Below are 23,686 nucleotides of genomic sequence, written 5' to 3' on the forward strand. Positions count from 1 at the left end.
CACTGGACTAAGCACCTGGGAGAGTACGCTATAACAATCATCAGACACACTCCCTGCCAACAATGAGCTTACAGTCTACAGGGGGAGATGGATGTGAATATAAATAAATGACAGATAATGTGCACAAGTGCTGTGGGGCTGGGCAGGGGGGTTAATAAAGGGAGTAGAGAGTGGGAGAAGAGGAAATGAGGGCTTAGGGAGGGCCTCTTGGAGGAGATGTGCCTTCAATAAGGCTTTGAAGGCAGGGAGAACAATTGTCTGTTGGATAGGAGGAGGGGAGGGCATTCCGGGCCAGAGTCAGGACGTGGGTGAGAGGTCGGCGGTGGGCTAGGCGAGATGGAGGTACAGTGAAGTGAGAAGGTTGGCATTAGAAGAGCAAAGTGTGCAGGCTGGGTTGTAGTGGGAGAGGAGCGAGGTGAGGTAGGAGGGGGCAAGGTATTTATTGACTGCTTACTGCATGCAGAGCACGGTAATAAGCACTTGGAAGAGTACAAAACAACAGAGTTGGGAGATATGCTCCCTGCTGTCGATGAGCTCAACCTCTGCCAATACGTGGGCCCTCCCTCTGAGACTGAGGATTCAGCCGCATGTGCTGTCACAAGATGAGCCATCTTTAAAATCTTCTAAAAAGAGTTTTTTGAAGCTTGGGTACTTTTTTTTTTTGATATTCACAGGGTCCTGAAAATTAGTGTCACAGACTATGAAACACCTGCCATCAATAGATTAGAAAAAAATTTATTCAACAGTCAAGCACTGACTCATAGCTTACAAATTCTGTGTAAACACCAGCCTAACAAGTACATTCAATACACACTAACATTAATTTCATCAATACCACAGCATATTTAGCTAAGTACACACTTCTCATATTTGAGCCACTGCTTTACTTCAAGGAAGAAGGGGTGTTTCCCTTATTTTTTTTTTCCAGCTAGGAGAACATAGCAACTGTTTTATCCAGGTGCTGTCAATACCGTCTTTTCATTCTGGGGCTGTCAAGATAAAAATGAAGCTCCACATTGCATTATCAGGCAGTGCACTGACGTCAACTATGTTCAAGTTATTTAGCAGAAGATTAGGCAATTTTGAATGCCCAAAAAGAGGGCAGAGGTCATTTTCCCTTCGACAAAGCAAATTACTCTCAACTTCTCTCCATCACCATAAAAATTTCTGTAGTGCCGGATATGACCTACTTTTAAAAGTCCAGTGTTATTTTAGCTAGGAATGATCAACTCGTGAAAGGAAAGTAATCTGAATTACAATTTCTACAAGCAAATTTCAGAACTGAACATTGGGACAATTTCTCCCAGGAGATTTATGTTTCTCACCCATGAGTTAGTCCAGTGCAAAATGTACTACTGCTCAATCCATCTTGCTCCATGAAAGGACTCCAATGGCTTCTCTCTAAGTCTGAAAAGCCTAGATGTTATTTGTGGGCAATGAGTGGGGATCTGTGGCTAACGTGGATGTAGGAAGGAGAGGGGAAAGCTGTGAAAACTTAAAAGCTGGAGCCACGAGAACACGGTCAGCAGTTTTATCGCAAAGAAGCCGTGTTCTTGAAGGACCCTGTGCTGTATAGAAAACTGATGATACGGTATTCCTGCCTCGCCCGATATTATACGCACGTATCAGGTCACAACACCAAACCTACCTATGCCTATTTGCGAATCCCCCCGTAGTCAGCTCAATGCATGTTATGGGAACAATGTGCTCTCGTTCCTCAATAGGGTCCTAACCCAGTCACGTAATGGAAACGTGTTAAAGGAGAACTGAGCACACCTATTTTTACTTCACTCGGGAAGGACGGTATAACAAAAAAAATCGTGGGCTGGGACCTTGTAGTTAGCACATTTCCATCTGACCTCTTGGCCAGTGTCTCACCTTTTTAGACAGTGGTTAGAAGGTTAGTAAAAGTCTTTTTCCATAATCCATCCGTGGGGAGCACAGCCCCTATCAAGTACATTCAATATAAACTAGCATCAATTTCATCAGTACCACTTACGTTATGCAACCATTCGATTCAGGATTTTTTCCTTTCACTAGGCTGAGGCCAGCCCCTTAGGTCTTCTGGCAGATCATCTCCTGAACTTTGAAATAAATACCCTCTCAGTTTCGGCTCTGGATTCAAACTCTCTTCCCCCAAGTACTAACCCCAGCTCGAACCCCCAGTCGTCTTAGCCCTGGGGCCTCCTGGCTTCAAGCGGTGGCAAGGCCGAGCCCTGATCGAACAAACGGACCGGTGCGTCGAGGCTGCAATTTCCCTTCTGCTTTTCTCCAACGGAGTGGGCAAACGGTGCACCTTCGCTGCCTGAAATGGAAACAATTCCCCCTGCTTGGGAGAAGAAAGGAGACGTCAGTTCAGCCAGGTGGCTCAGTACACTTGGATGACCTCGTCCCACTGAGCCACTGGCCAGGCCCCGTTGGGTTGCACGTTGGGAGGAGAGCTCTTCCAGTCCCACGTCTTCAGGGGAATCATCCAGTTCTCGCCGTAGTTGGCTTTGATGTATTGGATGGTGTCACAGGGCACACGGACCTTCAGTTCTACAAATTCAGTCCAACACAGGGTGAACTTGGGGAAAAGGTACCTGGGATAGAACACAGAATTAAGGGGTAGAGCTTTAGATTACAACAGGAAATGAAGCCTCTTTGCCGGGCGGTCACTGTCAGTTGTATTTATTGAGCGCTTACCGTGTGCAGAGCAATGTACTAAGTGCTTGGGAGTACGATAGAACAACATTCCCTGCCCACAACGAGCTTTCAGTCTCCCACCCAAAGTGAAAAGCCACTGGGTGAAACTGAGTAAGGGTATGAAATTCTTAGGGAAATTGCCTTTACTTTCCCCACAGCATACCAAGCAGCCCAAGGGCTGTACATTTATACTCAGTATCTCAGGAATCTTTTTGTTATTTGTGGGGGGCCAGGTAAGTCACTCTCTTCTCTGCAAGGGCAACAGGTTCAACTCGAAATCCTTCTATGGGATCATTGCTTTGTAATAACCAGTTGCTCAGGACTTTTTTTTTTGAAGGTGATGTGGGTGGCAAATTACTTAAAAAAAAAAAAAAGACAGTACTTTAAATGTAAAGTTTTTAAAGAGCCTTGCCCCTTGACATGACTAACTGTACAGCTGAGGAAACTAAAGCACAGAAGTGTGACTTGCTCAAGGTCACACAGAGGGCAAGTGAAGCAGAGCTGGAATTAGAACCCAGGTCTCCTGATTCGCAGGCCTGTGCTCTTTCCACTAGCCAACACTGCTTCACACTTCTCTGTAGTCTTCTAGACTGTAGCCATAAAGAAAAAATTTCAGGGAAAAACACACTTTAAAAAATTCATTCCTATTGCTGTTCATATCTAAAATTGATTCCCACAATACCAGAACTAGGGGTTACTCTGAAGATGGCAGGTGGTAAAATTAAAACAAGACAAAGGAAACTATATTTCTCTCCAACAGTGTGGTCTACTGGAGGGAGCATGGGTCTGGGAGTCAGAGGACCTGAGTTCTAATTTCACCTCTGCCAGTTGCTTGACCTAGGGCACATCATTTAACTTCTCTGTGGCTCCGGTAGCTCATCTGTAAAATTAGGGAGTCAATGCCCATTCTCCCTCCTATTCAGCCCCATGTGGGACAGGGACTGTTGTGACCTGGTGAACTTGTATCTACCACAATGTTTAGAACAGTGCTTGACACAAAGTAAGCACTTATCAAATATAATAATAATAATAGTGGATGGTAAGCATATGGAATTTATTACTAAGGTAAATTGTGGAGACAAACGCCATCAACAGTGCTTAAATTGCCATTTGTTCTTGAAAATTTGGGACAGATTCAAGAACAAGTGGTGAGCAATGGTATAATTAGAGAGAAGAATTAGGGCTTGAGAAGAGCTGAAATAGATGATGGATCTACTGAAGGGTAAAATAATAATAATGTTGATATTTGTTAAGCGCTTACTATGTGCCGAGCACTGTTCTAAGCACTGGGGTAGATACAAGGGTAATCAGGTTGTCCCACTTGAGGCTCACAGTCTTCATCCCCATTTTACAGATGAAGGAACTGAGGCACAGAGAATTTAAGTGACTTGCCCACAGTCACACAGCTGCCAAGTGGCAGAGCCGGGATTCGAACCCATGACCTCCGACTCCAAAGCCCGGGCTCTTTCCACTGAGCCATGCTGCTTCCCAAGTTAAGTTAACTTAAAAGTTAAGGTTATTTCAATGCCCATCTCCCACTCTAGACTAGAGAAGCAGCATGGCTTAGTGGCAAGAGCACGGGCTTGGGAGTCAGAGGTTCTAACCTCTGCTGTGTGACCTTGGGCAAGTCACTTAACTTCTCTGAGCCTCAGTTACCTCATCTCAAAAATGTCCCACGTGGGACAATCTGATTACCCTGTATCTCCCCCAGCGCTTAGTACAGTGGTCAGCACATAGTAAGCGCTTAAATACCATAATTATTGTAGGCAGGGATCATGCAGCGTGGCTCAGTGGAAAGAGCACGGGCTTTGGAGTCAGGGCTCATGAGTTCGAATCCCAGCTCTGCCACTTGTCGGCTGTGTGACTGTGGGCAAGTCACTTAACTTCTCTGTGCCTCAGTTCCCTCATCTGTAAAATGGGGATTAAGACTGTGAGCCCCACGTGGGACAACCTGATTCCCCTATGTCTACCCCAGCGCTTAGAACAGTGCTCGGCACATAGTAAGCGCTTAACAAATACCAACATTATTATGTCTACCAACCATCCAGCACTGCACTTCTCTCAGCACTTAGTACTGTGCTGTCTGTACACAGGAAGCACTCGATAACTACCATTAATTGAATGACTGGGACATCTCTGTCCACGAGGATCAATGTCAGAAGGCAACCATCCCCTGGTCCTCCCAAGCATCCCTCCATGCCTCTGCTGGACACAGAATCCTGGGCCACGGAACTGCTTACATTGTAATGGCCTCTAGAACTGGGCTGAGCCTCTCTGGGCCAAAGAAAGGCTGGGACCTGGACTGTTATTTGCTCCTAATTGGGGAATGTGTTAAGTGCTTACTACGTGCCAAACACTGTACTGAGCTCTGGGGTAGATACAAGATCATCCGGTCCCACATAGGGCTCCCATTTTGCAGATGAGGGAACTGAGGCCCAGAGAAGTGAAGTGACTTGCCCTAGATCGTACAAGCATGCATTTGCCAGAGGTGGGATTAGAACCCAGGTCCTCTGACAAACCCAGGTCCTCTGACACCCAGGCCCAGGCTCTTTCCACTAGATTACACCATCCCTGTACAAATCTTTTGTACCCCACTCCCAGAGGAGTCAGGAAAAGTCAAAGTACCTGCATCAAAGAGTCAGAAATCTCTGAGCACTTTTCTCCAAATTTGGGGAAGGAGGCAGCTAATGCACATTTTCCACTAGACTTTTTGTGAACTGAAAGCCATATTGCACTGCAGCAGCTAGGGAATCAGACACTATACTGCCCCTCTGCCTTTCCCAATTCTGCTATGCCCATCCATCTTCCTGAATGTTCAACAGTATCTCCACCTGTTTCTCCTGTCAAGCTGACAGTCTGTTGTTCAGGAGATGAAGCGAGATAGTACAGTGTTCTACAATCTGCTCGATAACTCTTTGTTCTCTGGGGCAGCAAAGTGCTCAAGGAAGGGAAAATGCTAATTCTACCCTGGAGAGAGTAGATGAAATGGGTGGGTCTCTGGGCAATGTTTTTTTCCTGTTTTTTTTTTTTTTAAACATCTCCCCCATTTGACATTGAAACAGACATTTGACATTCAAAGCAAACCATTTCAGAGACTCAGCAAAACAAAATCTAGCTCAGATAAATGCTTTTGGCGAAACGGAGCTCTATGGTTTGCAGTTCCCCCCAATACTGCATCAAGTTCACCTCCAGGAAACAGAAAAATCGCAGCCTGGCTCGGAAAGGCAAACAGGTCAATAAATCATTACACGAGGCAACCTTCATCATTTGTAATATGGGGTGGATTGGCAGTGGCAGAGCGGGTTGCACATGCCATGAGCCTCACCAAGGTTGCTAATAAATCAGGGTTGTAGATAAATACCACTAAGGTGAAGAAGCCCTGTTGCCTCTGCTTTAAGGAGAGATGGTTGAAACTGAATGTTTTTATCCAGTTACTTGGTTGAAGATTTTTGCGGGAACCTCTCAAGCAAAAGAAGGACAAAGAGCCCTTCCACTCAGCCTTCAAATCCGATTGGGGGATGAGAAGCCACACTATGGGATCAGCTAAAATTGTTGGAAGAATTAAAAAAATGGAGAAGAGACATATGTTCCCTTATTACAAGCACTTTCTTCTGGATGGCTGCAGAGCTACTTAATCTTGATAATTGTGCTAGTTTTTAAAAGCACTTATTCTATGCCAAGCGCTATACTAAGTAAGCACGGAGGTAGATACAAGATAAGGACATAGTCCCTGTCAGGCATGGGGCTCCCAACCAAAGAAGCAGGGAGAACAGGTATTTTCTCCCCATTTTACAGTTAAGAAAACTGAGGGACAGAAAAGCGACTTGCCCCTGATCTCACAGCAGACAAGTGGCAGGGCCAACATTAGAACCCAGATTCATTTAGTCGCATTTATTGAGCACTTACTTTGTACGGAGCACTGTCCTAAGTTTTTGGGAAAGTACAATACAGCAATAAGATCTTCTGTCTCCCAGGTCCATGCTCTTACCACTAGGCCTCGCGGGCTCCCTGCTTAAATTTACAGCTTAAACACACTAAATATATATATATATAACTTAAGAATTACTATTTATCGTTTTAGTTGCAGCCTTTTCTTTCTCTCTCAACTGCGTCTGTGGCTAGGAGAGCAGAAAGCAATTTACCACAACCAATTAATTTGCTACTTTTAGCACCCCAGATTCAGGATGTGGTGTATGGAAAAGGGTGGGTCTATTTGACCACTTCACTCCCAGCTTCTGCAAGGGGCTCACAGTCTAAGCGGGGAAGGTCAGGTGGATAGAAAAAGTTGTTTGTAAAAAAAAAAAAAAAGGGGGTGGGGTGGGCAGAATTACTAAACACCAAATTCAGAAATTGAGCAGATGTTAGATGTTGGAAAAGTCTGTGGCAGGGAGTGGAAGGAAAGAGATCCTCAGGAGCTGCTACTACGTACATTCATTCATTCAATTGTATGAATTCAATTTATTTTAAGGATGGAGTCTCTAATTAGAGTGTAGGATCACTGTGGGCGGGGAATGAGGCTGTTATATTGTTCTATTGTACTCTCCCAAGTACTCAGTAAAAAGCTCTACACACAGTGAGCGCTCATTAAATACCACTGACTGACTGACTCCTCGAGGGCAGGGATGGTGTCTTCTAACTCTAGTGGACTCTCCCAAGTGCTTAGTGCAATATTTTGCACACCGGAACTGCCTAAATACTATTGACCGTGGGCATGCCAATGCAACCTCCACCACCGTTTCTAATTTTAACGATTCTCCTCCTGTCCACAAACAAATGCCAAAACCGAGAGGGAAATAACAGCAAGAAACGTACACTCTGTCTTTGAGTATATATGGGCTCTTAAGAGTTTAGCAACCGAGGGCCCACCACGTATTTTATCACACTGGGAGATGATAAATTCTTTAAATATCAGCTTTTTCCTCAGCACAAAACCATCAGTATTTTTACAGTACCATCATCAAACCTCCAGAGACAGAATTTACATTTCATCTGCCTGGTGTCAGTTTCTACCTGTGCTTATATTTCTTTGGCTATCCTTTCCTGCAGAAGGATTTCCTAAGATTTCTACCTCTCTGCAAGCCATACACTTGTCTTTAAGCATCATCCGCAAATGACACGTGGGTAAGAGACCCAGAATTTGACTTCAGGCTTCCACGTTTAATAATGAATATAGGAGGTTAACTTTGACCCTGGCTTGCCCATTCTATGTCACTGCATAGAAGAGGGGAACGGCTTTACCTTGGCAGTTTAGACTGTGAGCCCGTTGTTGGGCAGGGACTGTCTATATCTGTTGCCGAATTGTACATTCCAAGTGCTTAATACAGTGCTCTGCACATAGTAAGCACTCAAATACGATTGAATGATGAATGAATGAATTAGATCTTTCAAGAACTGGGCCAAATTACGGCATTCTAGGTTTAGACTGCTTAAAAATGGTCATTTCTGAGTACCGATTACATTGCGTGGATTAAAATCTCTTCCTTTATTCTGCGCCTATAACACACTGAAAGTTTGAAAATGAGTATGAAAATAATAATTTAAAGAACTATGTTGAAGAATATTAATGAATAATCAGAGTTCAAACTGTAAGACTGTTTCAAAATAAGCTCGTTGCGGGCAGGGGACATATCTACCAACTCTTGAATCGTACTCTCCCAAGCGCTTAGTACAGTGCTCTGCAAACAGTAAGCACTCAGTAAATATCACTGATTGACTGAAAGATGTCAGTATTAAAAAAATTCACTTTAAGAGAAATTATTCAAATCTACCTGCTTCACAAATGGGAGAACAGAAAAAAAGAAAGACTGTATTCTCAAGAATCCAAATCCTGGATAAAAGATGCTATAGAGAAAAGAGTATCAACTCAAAAGAAAAAAAAACCATTCAGCAGTAAATCTTATTTTCAATTCACTGTTTTTGTGTGGGGTGGAGATGCATGATGCAAAAGAACCTAAAACTCAGTCAAATGAAGCAACAAAAAATGAGATCACCAAGAAATTGGGATACAAAGATGACGCATTGGAAAAACTGCAGGTAACGTAGCCGACACTTTGGAAGTGATTACAGGTAGAAATTCTCAGAAAAATGATCAACGGTCCAGAAGTGAGTGCTGATCTAATGTTGGAGCCCCTGCTAGGTGCACAGCACTCTAAGTGCTTGGGAGAGTACAACACAACAGAGTTGGCAGATAGGTTCCCTGCCCACAGTGAGTCTACAGTCTAGAGGGGGAGACAGACATTAATAGAAATGAATAATTTATAATATAAAGATATGTACTTAAGTGCTGTGGGGTTGAAGGTGGGGTGAATAGCTCATGTTCCTAGGTCACAGAGCCAAGTGCAAAGACAACACAGAAGGGAGAGGGAGCCGGGGAAAAGAGGACTTCATCGGGGAAGGCTACTTGGAGGAGATGAGACATTAGCAGGTACCTTAGATGCACTACTCAATATTCAAAAAGGGTAATTCGGGTTCCTGGGAACTGCAGTCCAGTCCTTCCACCAATGCTGCAAAATCACTTAATCAGAGGGGTGTGAAGTAGAGTATTTATTAAACGCTTACTGGGTGTGCAGCAACGTTCTGAGCGCTGGAATAATAATAATAATAATGTTGGTATTTGTTAAGCGCTTACTATGGGTAACAGGGTAATCAGGTTGTCCCACAAGAGGCTCACAGTCTTAATCCCCATTTTACAGATGAGGTAACTGAGGCACAGAGAAGTTAAGTGACTTGCCCACAGTCATACAGCTGACAAGTGGCAGAGGTAGGATTTGAACCCCTGACCTATGACTCCCAAGCCCATGCTCTTTCCACTGAGCCATGCTGCTAAGTCCTCATTTCCTTTTTTCCCACTCCCTTCTCTGATGTCCCGTCTTGCTCCCTTTATTCACCCCCCTCCACCTTCAGCCCCACAGCACTTATATACATGTCCATAATTTATGCATTCATATTAATGTCTGTCTCCCCCTCTAGACTATAAGCTTGTTGTGAGCAGGGAATATATTTGTTATATTGTTGTGTTGTACTCTCCCAAGCACATAGTATAGTGCTCTGCACATAGTAAGCTCAAAAAGAATTCACAGTTGGGAGTTCTCAATCCGTGGGCTTTATTGAGTGCTTACTGTGTGCAGAGCACCGTACTAAGTGCTTGGGAGAGAACAATACAACAGTGTTGGTTGAGCCCCTGGGCCTCTCCCTCCATCAGGCAGTTGAACAAATCCACCAAGGCTACATCTGGGATCCTTGGCTAGACTATTAGCTTGTTGTGGGCAGGGAATGTGTCTGTTTATTGTTCTGTTTTACTCTCCCAAGAGCTTAGTACAGTGCTCTGCACACAGTAAGCACTCAGTAAATACGACGGACTTACCCGATCCCTGTCTGCAACGAGCTTACCGTCTAGAGGGAGAGACCGATATTAACATAAATAAATTACGGATATGGATGTAAGTGCGGTGGGGCAGGGGGCTGAAGTTGGGGGCGAGTACCACATGCCTAAAAGGTGCACAGATGCCGCAGCAGGCAGAGGTAGCTGGGAAAAAGAGGACTTCATTGGGGAATTTGACACTCCCTATCCCCCGGGAGGCTCACAAATATAGGCAGCCATCTTTCATATTCAGAGGTAACACTTTCGATGGCAAGATCCTGTGCCAGTGTTCCTGAGTTAGTATCTCTTTCTCCCCCATTGCCCTTTGGCAAGCACACGGGATGCCAGGGAAGCTGACTTTGGTCCCGGAGCCTTCTCACCAATCGAGATTCACGCCTGGTCGATTGCTTCTGGTCTTTGGTTTTCAGGCAGAAAACCACAACAGGTTTTTCTTTTAATCTCTTGTTCTGTGTTTCTCTAAGTTCCTCTAACAGCCTCGTGGGGCTTGAGTTTTGTTATCTGTAAGCATTTGGAGGTCTCACTTATTTTCCTGAAGCCGGGCAGCTCCAGCCCTTATCACATTAGGTCATCCAGGAATATATTCTTGGTAACATGACATGAAGCTCAGCTGTTCCCCAGCTTCAGGATTACTTTTAACCCTCCCTTTTAGAATGTGCAGTTCCAGAGAGAAACCTTCGGCTTCAACTTCCTAATTTTCACAGTGTCGTTCAGAAACACAGAACTGAATTTCTGGATCCAGGTGCCTTGGAAAACAACAATGACTGGCAATATAACTTTCCTGCTGTGGGCAGAACTCTCTGTACGAGCCAGATATTTTCAATCTATCAGTCATATTTATCGAGCGCTTATTGTATGTGGAGCACTGTACTAAGCGCTTGGGAGAGGACAAAATAGAGTTGGTAGACAAATTCCCTGCCCATATTGAGTTTACAATCTAGAGACTGCACCTTCTCCGGACTTGTCTAAGAAAGCAAAATTCAGACTCTAATCCAAATGCCAAGGTTTTTTTTGGTTTATTTTTTGACAATATTTGTTAAGTGCTTTGCTCCGTGCCAAGCACTATACTAAGCACTGGGGTAGATACAAGGTAATCGGTTGGACACGCTCCATGTCCAACATAGGGCTCAGAATCTGAATCCCCATTTTCCAGATGAGGGAAGTGAGACCCAGAGAAGTGAAGTGACTTGCTCAAGGTCACACAGCAGACGAGTGACGGAACCAGGATTAGAACCCAGATGCTTCTGATATCTAGGTCTGTGCCCTATCCACAAGGCCACACTGCTTCTCCAAGTTGGTAAAGGTAGGCAGGGATCCCGCAAATGACCTAGGGACCTTGGCCATAAACATCACACAGCAGTTAAGTACCAGCTCTGGGTGAGTGACTTGCTAGCCAGCACCAGTACAGCAAAAGCTCGAGTTGGTTTTTACATGTGTTGCCAAGGAAATATTGGCTACAATATAAAGGGAAGCAGCGTGGCCTAGTGGAACGAGCTTGGGCCTGGGAATCAGGGGACAGGGATTCTAATCCCCACATGTCTGCTGTCAGTCAATCCTATTTACTGAGTGCTTACTGTGTGCAGAGCACTGTACTAAACGCTGGGGAGAGTACACTAGAACAATGTAACAGACACATTCCCTGCCCATAACAAGCTTACAGTCTAGAGGGGGAGACGGAGCCAGCAGCCACGCTCTCCCTCACCTCTGACCGGGGAGGGGATTTAACGGCGCTATGGGGAGGAATGTGACCTTGGGCAAGTCACTTCACTTCTTTGTGCCTCAGTTCCCTCATCTGTAAAATGGGAAATAAGACTGTGAGCCCCACCTGGGACGGGGACTCTGTCCGACCCCACTACCTTGTATCTACCCCATGCTTAGAACAGTGCTTGTAGAGTTTTACAGCCTCTCGACCCATTACCAGCTCTTTAGACCTTACCATAAAAGGCTGTAGATTGAAGTTCTAATGAAAGCCCCGTGATCTTTGGCTGAGCCATGGGTCCTGACTGGGATGTATAATTCTGCCCCTGCTCCTATCGTATCATCACCGGCTATTAGCACCTTGACTGTTAAGAGACCCGTCACCTCTATTACTCTGTTGTCTATATTTCAAAATCACAGTTAGTAGGTCAGTGTTTAATAACTAGGAGAACAGGGTTTTTTCCAATAAATAAACTCAGTAGCCAGAGCATGCCAAAATTGGCTTTTGTAACACTCTGTTCTAGGGGCGACGGTTAGTTTGTTATCAAAGTCCCGGAGATAAAGCAGGAATGAGTGAACATTACAGAAAGCAATTCCTTATTTCACACAGAGATTCAAATGTAACAGTCGAAAAATGTGAAAATGCGGCTCTGCCTAGATTAGCCGAAGACGATAACCTTCTGTTTAATACCAAGATAAACACATTCTTGGGGCCTTGTCACCAAGGAAGAATACATGGTGTGAAGTCACTATGCTTACGTTTCCTAATTTCGATAACCTATTCCTTTTCCTCTCTAGGAGACAAGACAGATGCACACGTACACAGGTTTACAGCTATAGAAAAGAGGAGATCCGCTACACAAATTTTTCCCACTTAGGTGTTACCAACATTACAGCCTAATAGTTTAAGATAGGTACCAGAGCCCCAGTATTTTCTCAAGTCTTCCACTTCCCTCAATGTCTACAGCCCCCCCTTCTGCACTCACACAAAAACCCTTGTTCCAAGAGACAAGCTATGTCCAACTCCTTGGGATCCTTTCCATAACCCCAAACGGTAGGGAAAGATTCAGCATGAATGCTCCTACAGGTTTCATTTTACATTTGTACTTTTTCATTGTTCAAAACAGGATTGAATTCCTACCTGAATTTCTTTCCCGATTTAGCCTGTGTGCCTCCATTCCACATGTGGTCAATCTCTTCATAGAAGAAAAAAATATCAAGTTTCACATCATCTGCTCCCTGAAAGGAGAGTTCCAAGCTGTCTTCTACCTATTGGAAAGAAAGTACTTCATCCACTGGAAAATCAGGAAAAAAACAGCTTGGAAATCTAGTCACGCTCACTAGAGGAAACAGGCCTCAATCTCTAGAAGGCTCTAGGGGAGGGCCCATCAAAGGCAAACCATCCCACTTAGCAAAGGGAAGTCACCGTTAAAGAGCACTTTCATCACTGTCGTTAGGTGCCTGGGGTTTTGTGTGTGTTTTTTTTTAATAAGACCCTCCGCTAGGCACTATACCAAGTTACTCCTAAGACACAACCTCTACCTGTCAGCAGTTTACAGTTATAAAAAATAAAAGATGTCAACCCACTCCCAGTCATTTTGAAGATGAAAATGACAGTCTGATGTGTCCGCCAGGAGGATTCCCAAAGAAACTCTCTCCAAGCCACAATCAGGATCAAAAAAAGAAACTTAGGAACCTTAGAGAGGAAGGTTTACTTTAAATGATCCTATGCTTCCACCTCTTGGGGAGGAGAGGAAGTGCTTTAGCCTAATTTAATGACACCACTGCACTGCTGCCCTACACACCGATCCCCTGCTGGGCTATAAACCACTTGAGGCCAGGCGTAATGTCTACCAACGGTTACTCTCCCAAGCACTTAGTACAGTGCTTTGCAGACAGTACTCAATAAAAACCACTGATTGAACCACTCCACCATATTTCTCCGTTCCCCCTCAGCCCCGGCCCTGCTCCTGTGGCTTTGGACGTTTGATGGTGGTGGGGACAGTGGGAGCAGAGATGACTGCAAGGGAACTGAATAGCAGAAAGGGGCAGAGGTGGGTGCAGTGGGACAAGATTTTTATTTTTTTTTTTAAAAGGTTCCCTTATAGCATCAGGGTCAGCTTGGAAAGGTGATGAGAGGGGAATGCCCCGAGGGTGGGGGGACAAGGTCGAGGTTTGAAGGGCAGTTGTTGGACATTGAAAAGAGCTGTGGGGAGGACAGAGTGAATGAAGGCATGGTGGGTTGGGCAAATAAAAACAAATACTTAAAAAAAAAAAGGCTAGTGTGCATCAATAGGATGGAAGAGACTGTCCTCTGATGCTTCACCTTCTTTACCCAACCCAGGTCTTTAGATCCCTGCTTTTTCTGGCTGACATTTATCGAGCACCTATTATGTACTTTTCCTCTCCTCCACTAATAGAAGCAGAGGTCCTAAGGAAACAGCAACGCATCGTCAGAGCATACTACCTCTTTCATTTAAATGCTGCTACCCAGCTTTTGAGCCCTCCCCCCGCCACCCCACAAATAAAGGCAAAGCGACTTGATGATTGCTCACCTTCCCAAACTTGTGTTTAAGAGGAAGTCCTGCCTTCTGAAATGCTGGAATAATGTCCGACTTGTAGTCTTGTATGAAAATCCCCAAATCCACATCTCTGCTGTAAGGAATTATATTGCACTGTCGATACCAACCTAAGAAAAAGGAAAAAAAGGGATGGGAAAAAAAATCAAGATGTTACTTTTTTAAAAAATATGGTATTTGTTAAGCACTTACTATGTGCCCAGCACTGTTCTAAGTACTAAAGTAGATACAAGCACATCAGGTTGAACACAGTCACTGTCCCACATGGGGCTCACAGTCTTAATCCCCATTTTACAGGTGAGGTAACTGAGATCCAGAGAAGTGAAGTGACTTCACACAGCAGATCAGTGGCAGAGCTGGGATTAGAACTGCGTGTTTAACATGTAAATGCATTACATACTGAGAAGAATGCAAAGAGTGACCCAGGACACCCATGAAACCTACGGATGCCAATATTAGAGCAGAGTGAGAGGAAGGCTGGTTGCTTCAAACCTTGAGCTTTCAGCTCCTCCTGAAAGCATATGTTTTACTTTAATTTTTAAATAGAGCACGAGCCTAAGTCATCTGCTAAGGGGATCACTAATTACAGAGAGCCAGATGGTTGAACCGAATGTCAAATACCTAGCTATTGGTGATGGGAGGCCACTCTGGCTTCCTTTGAAAAATGATATAGTTGTTTCACTCCTTTTTCAAACAACCGCCTCTTCTGACTAGTTTACAGAACAGAATGCCATCCAGGTTGGGGATCGGGGGTGGGGGGTGGGGGATGGGGGTCCCATAATAATGGAACTTCCAACTTTAGAAGAACTCTGTTATTTTCCTCTTGCCTACCTGGGTCAGTGTTCCTTAAAATCTGGCCCAAAGCCAAGGCAAGATAAATCTGAGCCTTAATTTCAAGATTTAAGATTTAACTGCGGGAAGTCTCACTTGAATACAATGCAGGGAATCGCCCAATTCAAGAAGGAGAGAACCAGAATAATGCCCGTAAAGTTTCCAGTGCCTTAAACTCTTTAAAAGAACGGGACATGGCCACATTAACAGGGAAGAAGCAGCAGAAGGAAGAAGAAGAAAGAAAACAAATACTTGGGAGCAACTAAGCATTCTGTTACTAAACTGTTATTTGGCTTCAACACCGATCTCTGATCTTTACCGATCTAAACCGATCTTTACAGGCTTGGATAGCAACGGGTCAATTTATCTCTGCCCCGCCCGAGTAGAGGCAAGAGTAAATCAAGGGGAGCAGAGATGGGGGAGCCAAAAAGGGAAAGAAACCCAGGACAGTGGCACAGGCAGGCGGCTCGCGATTAGAGAGCAGAAGTATGAGAGGCAAGAACAAAGCTGTGGCGGAGCCAGAGGGAAGGAAGGTGTGGTGGGCCATCTACTGGTCCCGCGCTGCATACGTTGCTCACTCCAGTTTGTTCCTTCGGTCACTCATTCAACCCATCCTATTGAGCGCTTACTGTGTGCAAAGCACTGTACTAAGGGCTTGGGAGAGTGCAATACAACAAATAGACACATTCCCTGCCCACAACGAGCTGACAGTCTCGAGGGACGGTTCTGACCCAGTAGGCATTATCTCTATTCAGGTCTGGGGTCCAGTCAGCTATCTGCACATTAAATTCTCTCTCTCTCCCTCCCCCACCCAAGGTGACCACGGCACTCCAAAGAAAAGCCCCAGACAGTGAGACAGTTTACAGCTTAAAGACTGGACTGTAAAACCCCAAACAGTAAGCTTCCCTTACCTGTAATTTATCTTAATGTCTTTCCCCCCCATGAGACTATATGCTCTTTGAAAGCAGGGATCGTGTCTACCACCTCTGTTGTACTGCTCTCTCCCAAGTGCTCCGTACAGTGCTCTGCACAGAGTAAGTGCTCCATAAATACCATCGATGGACCGACTCAAACTCAACAGGAGCATCAGAAGGCAGGATGACCTTTGCAAGTTGAATTTACTGTGTGACAAGCTTGCAAACTCAACTTCTGCCTAAGGGAGAGTTTAGCTTGCCTTCGGTCAGAAATCTGTCATCATTGGTGCGGGGCGGGGGGGGGGCAGGGCATCCAACCCTTGTGGGGCAGGGGATCTACCAGGAATAAAGGGAATCTTAAGCATCAATCAATCAGTGGTATTTATTGAGCACTTCCTATGTGCAGAGCCCTGTATTAAGCGCTTGGGAGAGTACAACAGAATTAGCAGACACGTTCCATGTTGCCAGTTTGTTAATGGTATTTGTTACGTGCTTAACTATGTGCTAGGCACTGTACTAAGCACTGGGGTGGCTACAAGTAAGTCGGGTTGGACACGGGCTCTGTCCTATGTGGGGCTCACAGTCTCAATCCCCATTTTCCAGATGAGGTAACTGAGGCCCAGAGAAGTGAAGTGACAGAACAGACAAGTGGCAGAACCAGGATTAGAACCCAGGCTCTTCTGTCTCCCTGGCCCGTACTCTAGCCGCCAGGCCATGCTGCTACTCTTTGGGCAGGGAACGTGGCTGCTAATTCTGTCGTACTTTCTCCCAAGTGCTTAGCACAGTGCCCCGCACGCAAGTGCTCAATAAATACCACTGATTGGTTGATCTCTCCTCCCTATCTATCACACTTTTGGTGAGTGCAGTCTGGAGCAGTGGAGAAGGGAGAGGAGAAATGAAAACGAAGGAAGGACTGCCTTTGGGGAAGCACCGACTTCATTTTACCTCGACAATTGCCTGCACGGTTGGTCTCTGTTGGCATTAATGAACTATATACAAATTACACATCATGTTTTTACAAATACCGCTTGTGGCTCACTAATCCCCGCAACGGGTCTGAATAACGGCCCCGGCAAAAATTTGGCTGGAGACAGACCGCTTGAAAGCAACCTACAGATTCTTGCTCTTTGCTCTGCCGAGCTACGGGGGCTAATGCTGATTCGTCCCTCGGGTCTGATTAAAACTTTATAATCTGTGAGGCTTTCTAAAATTACTCGCAGGGGGGCTAGGTCTGGAATCACAGGAAGAAATACTGCACTCCGCGCAGCCGAGAAATGACAGCCCGAGGCCTTGGAAAAGAGCGATAGGAATTGCAAGAAGACATTACCGAGACAGGTTCCACTGCTCAGCCAGAATCGGACTCCCAAACTTTGTAACGTCAGAGCGGCCAGGTGTAATAATGCCTTGGCTTTTTTCCGAAATTCTACCGCTTCCAGAGAGACGTCATCAGGGTACTGCTACAGATTTAACAAATAGTATTTGCTGGATGTTAATTCTTATGCGATTTGGAAAAATACCCCAGACCTACCCACTTTTATTTCTAACTCGCCCAAAAATGCAAGGGGACTTTTTTTTATGGCATCCATCCAGCACTTACCATGTGTCAAACACCGTTCTAAGCGCTGGGGTAGAAACAAGTGAATTGGGTTGGACACAGTCCCTGTCCCACGTGGGGCTCACAGGCTAAGTAGGAACTACGGCACAGAGAAGTGACGTGACTTGCCCAAGGCCACAAAGCAAGCATTTGGCAGAGCTGAGATAAGAATAATAATAATGATGCTATTTGTTAAGTGTTTACTATGTGCCAGGCACCGTACCAAGCACTGGGGTGGATACAAGCAAATCAGGTTTGATACAGTCCCTGACCCATGTGGGGCTCACGGTCTCCACCCCCATTTTACAAAAGAGGAAACTGAGGCACAGAGAAGTTAAGTGACTTGCCCAAGGTCACACAGCAGACAAGAGGCGGAGCCGGGATTAGAACCCATGACCTTCTGACCCCCAGACCCGGGCTCTTCCCATTAGGCCACACTCTCGGGAAGCCTCGCATTCGGGAAAGCCCTCACTAAAATACTCACCCTTTTCGACACCACACGCGCAAGCAGTTTCTTTGATAATGTGACATGTCCACCTCAAACGGGCTTGCATTTGGGAGGAGAACATTCTCTAATTCCCGAATCACGTTCTAGCCAAACTGCAGAGCGGAAAAAGACACGTCCCTCGGCAGAACTAGGTGTGTTTCTAAAACCCAAGTGTCACAGTTCACGGGTAGTCACATTCTGAGCTCACCCTCTAGACTGTAAGCTCGTTGGGGGCAGGGAATGTGTTTATCATTTTATCGTACTCTCCCAAGCGCTTAGTGCAGTGCTCTGCACACGGTAAGCTCAATAGATACAACAATGAACAACTGAATGAACTGTAAAGAACTGAACATAGGCAGAGCTGATACTGGGTGGGGCAGGGGAGTGGGTTTGGAAAAAGGAAGAGAGGAGGAGGAGAGGCGATCGATCCCCGAGGCATTCTATCTCCCAGAGAATGCCAGCTTCCCTTACCTCACTCATCCCCCACAGCCGCTTTTGATGCTCTTCTGTCACCCACCCCCACCTCCCCGCAAACATTAAGTTAAACCCCTTTACCAATGACACCCCTATTCCAGGACATTCCTTTTTTCCTCTCCTTCCTTCCTTCTTCTGGGACCACTGCCACGATCATGGGTTTTGTTAGGATTCAGTCTTGCAGGGGAAAGCCAATTTCTAGCGGTGATACTCTTCTAAGCCATGAACTTCGGTCTCCTACGACACGTTTAGGTCACCGCCAAAGGCTCCCTGGATTGAGTCAGAGTAAATGACATTACCTGATGACAAAGAACTGCTACTTTTCTGGGTGTCCATGCCTAGGACGATCCTCGATGCTGTTTCTTCTATCCATTTAGGCCCGATCGGGCGCTATTATTTTTTATCGTGTTTTTCAACTGCCGGGTGCCACCAAGAGTCCAGAGCGATGTACGAAAGCTTTCGTTTGCCAACCCGACCTCAGGTGACTGCCATCACGGCTGGCGGTTGAAGCAAGCCGTGGTGCAGAAACCAAATGCTTCGACAGAACGAGAGGAACGGCCAAATTAATTGTAGTCGATTTTGCTGGACACCCGGTGGCTGAAACACCAACACGGAGAAGGGAAGAGAGTGGCAAATGGTCAATCGCAAGGCTCTCTTACTGCAATTTAAGGGTGCAAGCGAGACGCGATGAAGAATGAATACAAAGCTCTACCTGATTTTGTTTTGAGCAGAAACCTACACCAGAAAACATTACAGCCTTGCATACTGATGTTGCGTTAAAAAAAATAAATAAAAAAGCCTCCACTAGGCCAAGATACAGTCTTTCCTCATCTTTCATTCATTTATTCTCCTCAAATGCTGCCTGAGTGCTTTCCATTAAAATTTGAATAAAATGAAGATTGTGAAAATACTGGAATTCAAAAATACACCACCAGGTCCATGAATTCTCAATATTTTTGGACACTGCCATCCAAATCCTAATATGTATACAGATATAATGAGCTAGGGCAAGCTGCAACATTTGCTGGGTACTAGAAGCACCCACCTTAACATTTTAGATGTCCTTGGAGTGGACAGTCGGCCTGGATGAGAACTTTACCCACCCCCACCCAATCACCCTCACCGATTACTCTCCCCACCTTCAAAACCTTATTAAAAGCACCTCTCCTCCAAGACCTCCCCTGACTCAGTCCTCATTTCCGCTTCTCCCACTCCCTTCTGCGTCACCCTTGCACTTCAATTTGTACCCTTTATTCACCCCTCCCTCAGTCCTACACTGATTTTGTCCTCACCCGTAATCGATTTATTTCTCTTCATGTCTGTCTCCCCCTCTAGACTGTAAGCTTATTGTGAGCAGGGAACCTATCTCCCAACTCTATTACTGTACTCTCCCAAGCGCTTAGTACAGTACTCTGTCCACAGTAAGTGCTCAATAAATACCATTGATTGCTCGATCTGTCTTACAGTGAACAGTGCTTCCAGGCGGTCAGACTGCTCTCCTTCTAGGGCTCCTTTACTGTGTTCCTGTCATGGTATATGATGCTAAGAATAGCACGTAACTGCTCCAATGAATCAGAAGTGACATCTGTGGTGGATGCAGAGGGTTTTCAATCACACGGAAGGTATGGCCTTGTGAATACAGTCCGGGCCTGGGAGTCAAAGGACCTGGGTTCTAATCCTGGCTCTGCCACTTGTCTGCTGTGTGATCTTGGGCAAGTCACTTCACTTCTCTATGCCTTGTTACCCATCTGTAAAATGGGGATTAAGACTGTGAGCCCCATGTGGGACGTGGACTGTGTCCAACCTGACTAGGTTGTATCTACCCAAGCACTTAGTAGACCTTTAGCTTGGTCTCACACTGGAGACCAACAAACACCACTGATGGACTGACTGACTGCACTCCATTGCGTGTTGGTCAGTCATACAGACTGAGCGCTTACTGCGTGCAAAGCACCATACTAAGTGCTTGGGGGGGCACAACAGTATAATGATGAAGATGACGATGAAGAAGATCCACAGATGTGGAAAGGGTATCCCAAATACAGATCTAGACATGAACTCTTGAAGTTTACTGTTAGTTCTTAATGCTAAGGTGGATCTGCCCGAGCAGGGAATGGATTAGCTCCAGCTATCGGGTCGGGTCGGCTTACCCTGGATGCAGCTGCTGCCACTCCCACGGCAATCCCAGTTGCCTGACCCACCATAGCTTTGGCCAGCGTGGTTTAGTGGATCGAGCACAGGCCTTGGAGTCAGAAGGACCTGAGTTCTAAACCCGGCTCCGCCACGTGTCTGCTCTGTGACCTTAGGCAAGTCACCTCACTTCTCTGGGCCTCAGTTCCCTCATCTGGGAAATGGGAATTAAGAGTGTGAGCCTCATGTAGGACAGGGACTGTGTCCTACCTGATTCACTTGTATCAACTCCGGTGCAAAGAACAAGGCTTAGCACCTAATAAGCGCTTAACAAGTACCATAATAATTATTATTGTTAAAGGGTCCCGGGCTAGTCAGCATCGTTACAGTCCAAAGAAAGAATGTAATGCTTTTAAGTTTCTCCAAACCAAGAATGGATCGCTCCTCTTAATTAACAAAAATAATACCACCTGGCTGCCACTAACCTGAAAGAAAGCACGAGCATCTTTGAATCTACACTCAAGAAATCTAGAGTGTGATATATCCTCTAGAAAGTGGCCCGGATCTTTTGGAATCTGAACTTGTATTCCATCAATAGAAACGTGGAGTAGTTCTGGCCTGCGGTGAAACAGAAGCATTATTTCAATACAATTCAGGCCTGGAACGAGAGAATTCCCTTGAGAATCAAAACGCAGCCTCGTCAAAACATCCATCACTAGCTTGTATGTACATTTTCACCATCAGCTCAACGGCAAACTAGCAACTGCAGAAAAGAGCTTAAAAATCCTACCGCCTAATCAATAATCTGGCAACATCTCAACCCTTACGGTAATGAAACATTGGAAGCCATCGATAAGGAAGACATTTGAGTTATTCTGTGCCCTGAAGTTGGCAGTGGGAAGAGAAACTGTCTGCATTAAATCTCACTTACATTCAGTTGTATTTATTGAGCGCTTACTGTGTGCAGAGCACTGTACTGAGCGCTTGGGAGAGTACACTACAACACTAAACAGACACAATCCCTGCCCACAACGAGCTTAGTCTCCAGGGGTTGTGCCTTCCCAAAGGGGAAAGCAAGGAAAGGATGAGTTAGAAGGGAAGCCATTGTAGAACTCTTCCTTTCCTCGCCTATCTCTTGCTACAAATTAGGGGTTTTTGTTGCCAACGATACAGGTCAAAGGTGCAGGGCCCAGTTTGTTGTGACTCTGCCTCGGTGGTTCCCTGGGCTCTGCTTCTCTTAGAGAAGCAGCATGGCGTGGTGGCTAGAGCACGGGGCTGGGAGTCAGAAGATCACTGGCTCCAATCTCGGCTCCACTACCTGTCTGCTGTGGGATCTCGGGCAAGTCACTTCACCTCTCTATGACTCAGCCACCTCATCTGTGGCAAATGGTCTAAACCCTGGGGTAGGTACAAACTGATCAGGTTAGACACAGTCCATGCCCCTTGTGGGGCTCACAGCCTTAATCCCCATTTTACAGATGAGGAAACTGAGGCACAGAGAAGTTAAGTGATTTGCCCAAGGCCACACAGCAGACAAGAGAAACAGTGTGACCTAGTGGAAAAGCATGGGCCTGGGAGTCAGAAGGAACTGGGTTCTAATCGTGGCTCTGCCATTTTTCTGCTGTGACCTTGGGCAAGTCACTTCTCTGTGCCTGTTTCCTCATCTGTAAAATGGGGATTAAGACTGTGAGCCCGATATGGGACAGGGACTGTGTCCTACCTGATCTGCTTGTATCTACCCCGGCGCTTAGCAGTGACTGGTACATGTTTAACAAATACCACAATTATGATTATTAGAGGTGGCTAAGTGGTTTTCTATTCTCCTGCATCTACTGTGTTGCAAAAATTGTTTCTGCTGTGGTGCATTTTGCTCTTAAACCAACCTCCCCTTTTAGGGAGCACATGGTAATTTACAGTCTTCAAGACACCAGTCCAAAAGGACTCAGGCTAGGAGTCTGGCAGCAATGGATTAGCAGTGAAAGACCCCATCTTTTTGGAAATGGTGATTATGGTGCGGCCTTCAAAATCCAGTAACCCTTTTTTTCTTAGGCATTCCCGAGGTCCAGGCGGGAAACCTACCCATCAAGAGAGTCAAAGACAGCACGCAAGGGAAAAATCCAAGTTAATTCACCCTTCTTCCTTTCCCCTTCTTTTACAGGACTGTTTAATGAGTAATAAAATGGCTGGATTGAAGTCCCACTTTCTTTACTCTCTCAACTTCTGCAGGAGTGGAAAATGGGCCAGTGAATAGGCAGAAGGCAGGATGAGAAAGGGAAGAAAGACACAAAGATAATACACAAATTGAAGACCAACTGCTGGGTAATTAACCATAACTGAAAAAGGGATAGAGGAAATGTAGTTGCTACCTCTTAATGAATAATAATAATAATGATGATGGTATTTGTTAAGCACTTATTATATGTCCAGCATGGTTCTAAGCGCTGGGGCAGATACAAGATACAGAGAAGCAGCGTGGCTTAGTGGAAAGAGCACGGGCTTGGGAGTCAGAGGTCATGAGTTCGAATCCCAGCTCTGCCACTTGTCAGCTGTGTGACTGTGGGCAAGTCACTTAACCTCTCTGTGCCTCAGTTATCTCATCTGTAAAATGGGGATTAACTGTGAGCCTCACATGGGACAACCTGATTACCCTGTATCTACCCCAGCGCTTAGAACAGTGCTCTGCACATAGTAAGCGCTTAACAAATACCAAAATTATTTTTATTAAATTATTATAAAAGATATTCAGGATGGATGCAGTCTCTGTTCCACATGGGGCTCACAGCCTCAGTCCTTATTTTCAGATGAGGTAACTGAGGCCCAGAGAAGTGAAGTGACTTGCCCAAGGTCACACAACAGACAAGTGGCAGAGCTGGGATCAGAACCTATGTCCTCTGACTCCTGGGTCCGTGCTCTATC

At 45.5% G+C, this 23,686-nt stretch overlaps 1 protein-coding gene across 2 annotated transcripts in view; it reads right to left on the bottom strand.

Moving 5' to 3' along the window:
- Nucleotides 1-719: 719 nt before the first annotated feature.
- FKTN (fukutin) overlaps nt 720-23,686 on the bottom strand; it is a 37,280-nt gene continuing 14,313 nt past the window's right edge. For both annotated transcript variants that reach the window (XM_007670639.2, XM_001516066.4), the window contains exons 6-10: nt 21,256-21,388; nt 17,413-17,542; nt 14,317-14,450; nt 12,903-13,030; nt 720-2,582 (exon numbers count right to left, since the gene is read on the bottom strand). In XM_007670639.2, coding sequence (XP_007668829.1) covers nt 2,369-2,582; nt 12,903-13,030; nt 14,317-14,450; nt 17,413-17,542; nt 21,256-21,388 — 739 coding nt within the window. In that variant the 3' untranslated portion in view covers nt 720-2,368. The remainder of the gene's footprint in view (nt 2,583-12,902; nt 13,031-14,316; nt 14,451-17,412; nt 17,543-21,255; nt 21,389-23,686) is intronic.

The sequence above is a fragment of the Ornithorhynchus anatinus genome, chromosome X5 (assembly GCF_004115215.2).
Source record: "Ornithorhynchus anatinus isolate Pmale09 chromosome X5, mOrnAna1.pri.v4, whole genome shotgun sequence".
Taxonomy (NCBI): Eukaryota; Metazoa; Chordata; class Mammalia; order Monotremata; family Ornithorhynchidae; genus Ornithorhynchus; species Ornithorhynchus anatinus.